We start from the raw sequence: 10,298 nt of genomic DNA, 5'->3' as shown, positions 1-10,298 counted from the left end.
AACAGTATAGTCTTTACTGAAACATACAATTTGCAAACTCGCAGAGCTTATAAACAAAACCAAGTTTTTTGTACAGTGATTATCTAACTGCAGTCTGCAATGGAAAACAAATTGGCCTTTGCTCCTTTTATGAGAGACTTGCATAAGATTTCAAAATATAAACGGTAAAGAAGGATTTTTCAAAAAACCCTGTTTAATTTGTTTTTTTCACATGCATTTTGTTTAAAAAAAAAATCAGAACTTTCCTATCCTAAAAGAACCTGTGATGACTGAACAGCAAGCTATGCATGACTTGTCATCAGTAGCAAAAAACACGTGTTCTTACCACGTCAGCTTAATAGTGATGCAGTCTCCTTGTGCTTACTTCCATCTACTAGTGCAAACAATTTTCTGTATACTAACTCATGATAAGAAAACAACTTGTTCCTAATGAAGATGCATTAGTGAAAGGAAAGCACTCCACCCCACCACAATCACACTGTGTAGACTTTTTAAAAAAAACCCCCAAAACTTAAATACCTTCAATGAGCAATTAACATTTTGAATAATGAAAGCCTCTGCTATGGTATTACCACTCAAACACTTAAAATGTTAAGGTGTAAAAACTTATAATAAACATGCTCTTAAATACCCAAGAATTCTTAAAGCAAAAACATGGACATTTTGTTAGAGGGAAACAAATATCAAGCTGAATAAGGAAAAGCAAAGTTAGACTTCCTTCACGCCTTAAACAAATCATTCTCAATAAAAAGTTTTTTGCAGGGTCAACCTTTAAGTTATGTTTCCTTTGCTTGCTTCAGCACCAGTCAGGTGAAGAAGCTGTCTACATTTTCAGCCACAGTGTCAAAACCTGTTTATTCTCTTTATTTGGGTTCTGACATGCAAATCATTTGGTGCTCTTTTGAGTGGTTTGTACACATACTACTAATCAAAAGCTCTTATAATGCATCTTGGATGGGTTTGCCCTTGGAGAATGCACCTTCACATTAAATTGTGTGTTGAAAAGTCAAAGCTTTGTGAAATTGTGACTGGAATGTAGGCACCTTTATATATTATCTGTTAATTTTGCTCATTAATGAGCATTGCTTGTTTAAAATACACCCAGTTCTCCGACACATGCCTGATCTTGTCATTCAAACCTAATCACTCCTTTTTTGTACATCTGATTCCTTTATAAAGGTAATGCTAATATTAGTATGATTATTACGCTACTATATCTTATAATGACATGGTTTCTTTCCAGTATTCGTGTTTCAATGGTCTTTCCCTCGTATTCTTCAAAAAAATTCTTGTTTACACAATCAACGGCAGTTTGTCCTTAGTAAGCTTTTTGTTTCTCTGCCTAAAAGTTATGCAGAGAACTGTTACAGAGAACCAGAATGCCTATTTACAAGTAACTCCTTGTTTCTTTTCCCATCATATATACAGACAGAAGGGATAATTGGTAATATTTTTTCATCTACCAGCATTGCAGAAGGCAAAGCCTTCTTTCTTAAATATTTTCAAAGTAAAAAAAAAACCAAACCCCACCCAGAAAGCAGTATATAACAATATATAGGAATGTTTTGGCAGAAAAGAAGTCAGGCTTTAAGATGAAGAAAGAGAGTATGGTGACAACTGAAATTACCTGCAAGTAATTTTTCTTTGTCATATTCCTCTTTGTCTGTTCTACAGATGCTGAATGAGGTTGTTGTAGCAAGCAATACTCAAGGAAGGCTGACTTTAACATGTTGCCTTCAACAACTATTAAGCCAGCACTCTGTTTTTAAGGACCACACAACTGTCAGACACACAGCAGTGATAGATACTGCTGAGGAACACAGAAGAGAGAAGAAAATAAGCTTCCTGGAAATCTACAGAACAGAGGAAATCTGTTGAACTGGAGGACTAGGGAATGGACAGGGGAAAGATGTTTCAGGTGTCCATGCACAATTACCAGTGAAATAGCCATCTGAAGAGATGCTGCATATACAGGATGAGGTGGAATTGGCCAGGTTGTTTCTGAACGAAGAAACAGAGCCCTCAAACCCTTTCTCCTGGCGTGGGGAAGGCATCAAGGGTGAAGCAGATGTGGGTGCCCCAACTGAGGAGAATGGACCGTTTCAGGTCTCAAGGGTTAAGGGATGACCTTTCTTAGTTCCACCTGAGAGGTGCGGGTCACACAAACCCAGTAACCTGTCACAAGAAATATCACTTCATGATCTTATAAGAAGGACAACAACACTATGCCAGCTTTCTAAGCAATGGGACCAAGTGAGGAAGCCAGAGTAAGTGCGGTAATGTGGATACAGATAATTTTGGCTGGGGTGTGCTGATGTTTCACTGCTCAAGGGCAGAGTGATCACCACATTTAGGATCAGGAAGGAATTTGACTTCAGGATCAGATTGGCATGAGTGTGTGTGTGTTTGCCTTCATCTGTAGCAGGGAATATGGTCCTGTTTCTTGGATCTCTTGAGTGTTCTTTAAAAAGACAGAATAAAACAAAACTTCCTGTCATTGCAGTGGCAGGACCTTGACAGCACCCTTGTCCCCCTGTTTTAACTGTGACTAATTAGGATGTTTTTGATGTTTTTCAAGCATTATGCCTGGTTGTTTCACATGAGGGTTGTTCATACCTGTTTGTTTAGAATAGACAGGCATTTGACTACAATGGTTTACATAGGGATAATCCTGCCTTGAACAGAGGGTTGGACTAGATGATCTCCCAAGGTCCCTTTTAGCCCTACTCTTCTATGATATCTTTTAGTGTCCATAGTAGAGACAGCTGGGGAGATAGGACAATGTATAACTAAGAATCACAGTTTCTTTGTCCTCCAAAAAAAAAGACAGAGGATGGCTTGGGATAAAGCATCCAATGAGGCTTTAAATCCAATGAGCATTTAAAGGACACTGCAAGACCCAAGAGGGAGTGAGTGGAGGTAAAGGTGCACACAGTCCCTGGATATGGACTTTTTCAGCTGGCCCTGGGGAGTACATCATCCACCATGGTGTCGGTGGCTGGGTTAGCTAAGGCCAAAGATCCCTGTCCCTGGGCTAAATTCCAGGGCAAATATAAACACAGAAAAAAGGGTACAAAGGGGCCAGGAGAAGTTAGAATGTCTACAGAGCTAGTGAGGATAAGAAGAAATACAATCACTGCTAGACCTAAGGAAGGACTGGGATCTTAGCGTTTGTTGTACAAACTATAAGAGGAGAGAGATGGAAGAGATTTTATTGGTGTACATAAGAGAGCTAGAGCATGGGAAAGAGCAGGCTGGGGACTGAAGAAGCTGGACATGCAGACTAGAAGAATAACCATAACAGGGCAAGATCTGCTGCAAGACAAAATCTAGCATCCCTACTCAGGGTGGGCATGAGTCAGGTAGAGGCAGGTGCAGGCAGGCTGAGAGAAGAGGCCACAGGCAAGCAAACCGACATGTTCCCTTCATCAAGTTGGGAAGATCAGGGGGCTGATTCTGGGAAGCCCAGGACAGGGTGAGTTCCTAAGTCAGCAACCCCAAACTGTCCAGGAGAGCACCCCTGCTCTCAGGGGTGCTACAACTACTACTACAATGTTAAGCTACAACTATGAATCATTTTGTCATCCATTCTGTGTCTCCATACACCACTTACTGGCACTATAGAAAAGAGTACCCCAAGCATTGGGCTTTACTTTTTTCTCTTTTCTTCTTTCAGAAAACTAGATCAAAAGGATAAAGAGTTGAACAAGTGGGGAGTAAAAGTGCAGGATTGAGGTGAGGTCTCCATACGTTCTATACAGGGAAGGAAAGAGTTCTCAAGAGAAGGGAGTTGGCAAATTAGCTTATACAAGGAACTCTTATTCACAATTCCTTTGCCTTCCAGCTTCCTGTTAAACAAAATTAGACATTCAGCTGCCTATTCTGTCTCTCCCAGATAGCTGATTATTAATACATAAAATGTCTGTGTAAAGCAGTATGATGTGCCTGACTCAGACACATAACAACTAGGAACTGAAAAGGCAGGCCTCCTAGAAATAAAAAGCTACCCTCTACTTCTTCCCTCATAGGCCATACTTTGCCGTTACTGTTTATTTTAATATATTTAATGTTTCTAGTAATGTTAAGTATTGTTGTTAGTAATGTTAATTATTTAGCATATATTGTTCTTGTCCAGACATAAAACACATAGACAGCCCTTTACCCCAAAAAGCGTATCATTCACCATAGAACATGCACCATAACCTCAACTTTATGTCATTTTCACCATCCTGGAGATTATTTCCTCTGAACTAGCTGGTTGTACAGAAAAATCAGTTGAATAAAAGCTTGGGTACAGAAAGATAGTCGAAGGAGTGATGGAAGGGCAGCCTTCTTAAAAAGCAGCACTGCAATTATAGTGGATGGTTTGCAGTAATGAATAGAGTAGTACTGCTCTGGGTATCTACTGCTGAGGCCCAACTTGTCATTTCCTTGCTGCTTCAGGTTTGTTTTTATCTTTGTTTTGTGCAGAAAGATCCTAAGTGAAATATTCTTGGTTATGTGATAAAATATGACCAAAAATGTAGTTCCTGATAGAAAAGAGAAGGCATTTGAGGTTTGCCAAGGCCCAGATGTTTTGTAACCACAACACATCAACCTTCTGTTATCATGGGAAAAACACAGTTAAAACGATCCAAGACCTAGTATAACGAGCTTCAGAAAACAAGATAAAAGAAGCAAGGCCCTCAGATTTACCTTTCTTTCAAGTGCTGTATACACATTACATACCCGTTTTCTATCAACACTGAAGTACAGCTGTCCAGGAAAAATTTCAGCCAGACCCCAAATTCAAACTTCCTATTCAACAAAATGAAAAACGCCAAACAAACAGAAACCCTACACAGAACACTTAAAGTCTGTTGTGTGAAATCATGTCACAATGACTGGCCCAGATACTTTTAGGGAGAAAACAGATATTAAGATTTAAATCTGTTATTTTAAACCTATTTTGAGCACAATGCTCTCTATGGGTTTGCTGCTATATTTGCTAGGTATTGTAATCAGTTGGTCCCTCTGCAAAAGGCACAACGGAATACAATCTCTGATTGTTAGGCTGCTGACAATTCTGAACTTTAAAAGTGAAATGAGGGCAAGAGGCATCTGTGGAAGCTAGAGGATTAAAGAAGTTGGAGCATATGTCTGGAATTCAGATTTCGCCTCATGCTTGCCCCAGGATAACCATTTCTGAAACCTGATTATCTTCTGTTGCTCTTTCTTGCAGTACATTCTAAACTATAAAACAGTGCTAATCTGCTAACTACATAATCTACTATGCTACTTATGATAGCTATCTAATGAAGTTATTACTTATTATACCAAGTAATCCAAACTCTAAGGATGTTTGGCCTTGCAGTTCAGAGCATGATTGCTTTTCTGTAGTTGTGTGTGACAGAGATATCTGTAGTTAGATTTCCTGAATGAATTATAATATATGGAATTTCAGCACACTGAGGTACAGGCAAAACAGGCTGGGAGGAACAGAACCCTTCCTGCCAATGTATCTTATTTCTCAACTATCTTTAGCCTGGTTTCATCAGATCTTCTCTTCCCTAAGCTACCTCCTCAAGTGGCACTGTTTTCATTCCTTCTACCTAGAGGATTTACTCCTTCCTCTCTCATAGGACTTATGTTGTCTATGGTGCTGATCTTTCATTTAAGGAGCAGTTTAGAAGCTCCAGAAGCAGAAAGAGATCACTGCAGAGAGAGGAACAGAATGGCCTCCTCTCTTTACAGCAAGTCATCTCTGGTGGTCCAGGAAACATTCAGATACTTAGAGCCTAATACTCAGATTTGCAGCAGGGATTTAAATGTAGAAGTAAAAGAAAAAAAAAAAGAACATGCTTATAAGACAACCACCTGCCACGGGTCATCAACAGGCAATGAAACCAAATGAAACTTCTAAAAGCACAAGCTTCTACTTTCCTTGCTGGAAGCTGCAGCACTCATTTCTTTTACATGGCCACTAGAGGGAAACCCCTCTGGTGATGAGAGTTACCCTCACTCCTTCTGTGTGTGATTTCTACCCACAGAAGAGACCCTTCTGCAAAGGTATCTACATGAATCTTGTGATATGGAGGCCCGTGTTACAGGACACTCCCTCTGAAATGTATCCCTGGGATGATCTGCACAAGATGGTTTTTTAGAGTGTGGGGGAAGGTGTTGTGATGCATCATGTGCTGCCTTACCTGGCAAGGCCTTTGCCCATTTCACCACATGCACAAGCTGCCTCTCCCCAAGCTCATTCAGGCTGGTCAGGAGGTTGGAGAAGGAGTCTGGCTGGGTGTTGTCATGGCCTGAACACACCACACCAGGCTCAATGGCTTCCAGAACATTGAGGAAGATGGGCTGGCAATCGTACCCATCCATGCGTGTCATCATCATCTTGGGAGCTTGCTCCTCCATAGGGCTCGATGAGCTGGCTGCCTCCCCATCCTCTTGTACTTTCAGGTTGCCCAGCTTTTTCAGCTTGCGTGCTGTGGAAAACAGATGTTGGCACAGGTTCAAAATACAAAACAGCCAGGATCATGAGGAGCAGTACTAAGAATAAGTGAAAATAGGATACAGATGTCAAGTTGCTGGGGATAGGCTGCTGAAATGAAAATACACCTACTTATTACAGTGATAGATCATTGTATCTGCTTCTTAGATGCAAATTATATAGCTTATATATAATAAAGAGCCAGGAACTGTCTGTTATGCCTTAAGAAATTCTTTGAGATTAAGTGTTTATTTTAATTTACTTGCTGGTGTTTACATTAACTGTTGACAAAAACTCATATATATGAAATCCACTCAGGCTGGCATGCTGTTTTAGATGGCAAACTGTTATATCCTCAAGAGTTCTAAAATAAAAAGTAATTAATTAGGGGGGAAAAAGCTGACTGCTTAATCCAAGCAGAGAAAATAACATGAAATCTGTTATCCTTGGGGTTCTAGCTCCATCATTAAGTGATACAGATCCAAAACTTCCTTTCAGCTGTGATTAGAAAAATAAGCCTTGAAATGTAAAAATGTCAAGTCAAAGTGCAGTTTTATAAATCAATGCAAACATTAATCTTTAAATAATATGCTTTGGATGATCTACTGTAAGTACAATTAAGGGAGTCTGCTCTGTAAAAATAAAAACAGAACAGTAATAAATATAAGAGGATAACACGGAAAACAAGACCAACATGTAGCCTGACGCACTCTTGTAATAATTCATGTGCATCGCTGGCAAAACAAAAAATAAGAGATTCCTCTTCTTCACCTCCCTCACCACTGATGGCAGCTGTACCACAGAGACTTGGGTATTATAGCTTGATCCCCACCCAAAAACCCTGCAATACCTTTCCCAAGGGATTAAAGTCAGAATAGAACAGCACATCTGTGCCCTAGAAGTAGAGATGCGATCCAAACACATTGGGAACCTGAAAGTATAATTGGGCAAGTCAATGTTAAGGTGAGACTCATGTCCTTTAGTTGAACTCTATACTGTACTTTTGAAGGTCTGTATTCTTGTAGAGAATATAGAGGTCCTTTTGGTTTAATATGGGAAGCAGTGATACAAAATTCTTAACCATCTTTTCAAAGATGAACAACTAATACAAAGAAACAAGGTGGCACTTACTATAGATCCTGCCTATAAACAAAATGGCAATGTAAAAACTATCAGCGTGACAAACAGAACTTGTCAAATTAATCCAATATAATTTTGGATGAAGCAACAAATTTAATTGATAAGGTGTTGATTTAATAGTTGTTTGTAAGGTACTTGACTTTTCATGATATTTTGATTTTAAAAAGCCAGAATAATACTAAAATCAATGAATTAAAATTGCCTAATGCTAGAAATCTCAAAACATAGTATGTAAATGCGAAAATGTTATTAAGCAGGTGGCTTTCTGGAGGGGCTCCAGCAGGAATTGTTTTTTCGCCCAATATTTATTATTAATGGTTATGAAGAAAGTATGCAATCTTCATCAGTAATGTTTGCAGATGACACAGATTAAGGGAATAGTAAAAAAAATAATAATAGGGCAGTTCACTTACACATAGGGGGAGTGTCTACATATGCAATTTTACCAGCTTAAATTTACGGCACAGTAAATTACTGCACAGTAAGCAGGAATAGGCTGGTGTCTACACGTGCAGGCATTAAACGCTATGTGTGGACTAACTCGGGTGTGACTAAAGTCAGTCCACATATACAGTGTTACTGCGCAATACAGTGTCTACCTGTGCATTACTGCGCAGTAACTAATCAGGTGTAAATTTGATACCTACATGATGCAGGTATCAAATTTATGCTCAAGTCAGCATAAGTCACCATATTTACTGTGCAGTATGGGTGTGCACTGCACATTTGTACTGTGCAGTAATTTCAGTTACTGCATAGAAAATGTGCACGTGTAGATGCACCCAGTGATCTGCATCTCTTGGCAAGCTGGGAGCAACCAAATCAAGTGCATTTAATAAGAACTTAAGAATTGCCATTTACTGGGTCAGACTATAGGTCCATTTTGCCAAGTATCCTGTGCCACATCACAGTGGTCAAGGGTGGATGCTGAAAGGGAGCTGGAACTGGGTATGACCAGGGTTTCGCCCCTCCTCCCCACCCCACTTGCAGCTTCCAGCATTTAGGGTTCTGATTCAGAGCTTCCTAACTCCCATGCTCAATAGCTATAGATGTCCCTTTCCTCCAAGAATTTGTCCAATCCCCTTTTCAATCTAGCTAAACTATCGGCTTCCACATCTGGTGACAATGAGGTCCACACTTTAATTACATGTAGTGTGAAAAAGAACTTCATTTTGTTAGTTTTAAACTCACTACCTACTAGTTTCATTATGTGACCCCCTTGTTCTTGCGTTGTGGGAGAGCAGATAAAAATCCTTATTTACTTTCTCTTCACCATTTAGTATTCTGTGAATGCTTATCATGTCCCAAACCCTCAAGCATCTCTATTCTAAACTGAATAGGCCTAGCCTCTTTGGACGTCTTTACATGTGCTCTGGGGGTTGTTGGTGGTGGGGTCCTTTAAGTGGCTGTGAAATGCGCTCTAACTAAAGCGCTTGCAGCATCTTGTGTATTCAGCATCCTGGGCTTCAAAATGGCAATGGTGGTGCTTTAACTAAAGCTCATCTGACAAGCTTTACTTAAAGCACTCTCACTACCATTTTGAAGCACGGGGATGCTGAACACAAGACACGGAGGCTGCTGGAGCATATTAATTAGCACGCTCCTGCAGACTTCACAGTGTTATGCAGTAAATACAGCATGTTGGAGCAGTGTGCGTCCCTGCATGTCAACAAGCACCCTTTAGTTTCTCTTCGTATGGAAGCTCCTCCATACCACTAATCATCTTTGCTGCCCTTTTCTAGTTCTTCTATATCTTTTTTGAGCTATGAGGACCAGAACTGGACACAGTATTCAATGTGTGTATGCATCATGCACTTATGAAGTGACATAATGATATGGTTTTGTTTATAATTCCCTTCTTAATAATCCCTAACATTTTGTTGGCCTTTTTGATGGCTGCTGAGCACTGAGCTGATGTTTTTACCAAACTGCCCACAATGACTCCCAGATCTCTTTCCTGTGTGGTAACAGCTAATGTAGAGCCCATGATAGTATAGGTATAGTTTGGGTTATTTTTGTCCAGGAGCATCACTTTACACTTATCTACACTGAACTGCATCTGCCATCTAGTTGTCCATTCACTTAGTTATGCCAGATCCTTCTATAGTTCCTCACATGTGCTCCCAGCCTGAGACTGTGGTTAAAGGCTTAATGTGACCACTGGGTGCTTAAAGATTGAATAAAATGTAGGAATAAGAAGGTTATCTTCCCTCTGCATTCAGCATTAACACAACCATTACTGGAGTACTGTGACTAGCTCTAGCACTTACATTTCAGGAAAACTGCTAAAAAATCATGAGACTGATTAAAGGACTGGGCTACCTATCGAAATGGAAGTAAAGGGGTTGTTGGAAAACAGTCTATGAATATTTCTGTGGGGAACTGAATTTTGATAAAAAAGGATTCTGAAATTTAGCAGAAAATGAAATGGTAAAAATGATAAGATCAACTAGCTAGAAAAATTCATATTGGGAATACAGTCGACATTTTTAACAGTGAGGAAAATGAACCACTGAAATAATTTACCAAGCACTGAGGTGGAAATTTTAAAATCAAGGCTGAAGGTTCTTCTAAAAGAGAAGGACTAATGAATTAAAGAATTAATGGATATAGGGCTGGTTTATGTAGGGGAGGATTTAGAGCCATGCAGTTATCCCTTAAGGCTTGAGGTGGCCTCTGG

General features: G+C 39.7%; 1 protein-coding gene across 1 annotated transcript in view; it reads right to left on the bottom strand.

Moving 5' to 3' along the window:
* AR (androgen receptor) overlaps positions 1–10,298 on the bottom strand; it is a 146,001-nt gene that overhangs the window by 27,561 nt on the left and 108,142 nt on the right. Inside the window, exon 5 of the mRNA XM_019520996.1 lies at positions 6,186–6,473. Coding sequence (XP_019376541.1) covers positions 6,186–6,473 — 288 coding nt within the window. The remainder of the gene's footprint in view (positions 1–6,185; positions 6,474–10,298) is intronic.

Source organism: Gavialis gangeticus, unplaced genomic scaffold, assembly GCF_001723915.1.
Source record: "Gavialis gangeticus isolate Ggan-Ray unplaced genomic scaffold, GavGan_comp1, whole genome shotgun sequence".
NCBI classification, from domain to species: Eukaryota; Metazoa; Chordata; order Crocodylia; family Gavialidae; genus Gavialis; species Gavialis gangeticus.
The sequence above is the reverse complement of the archived record's forward strand: the minus strand, read 5'-3'. Positions and strand labels throughout refer to the sequence as shown.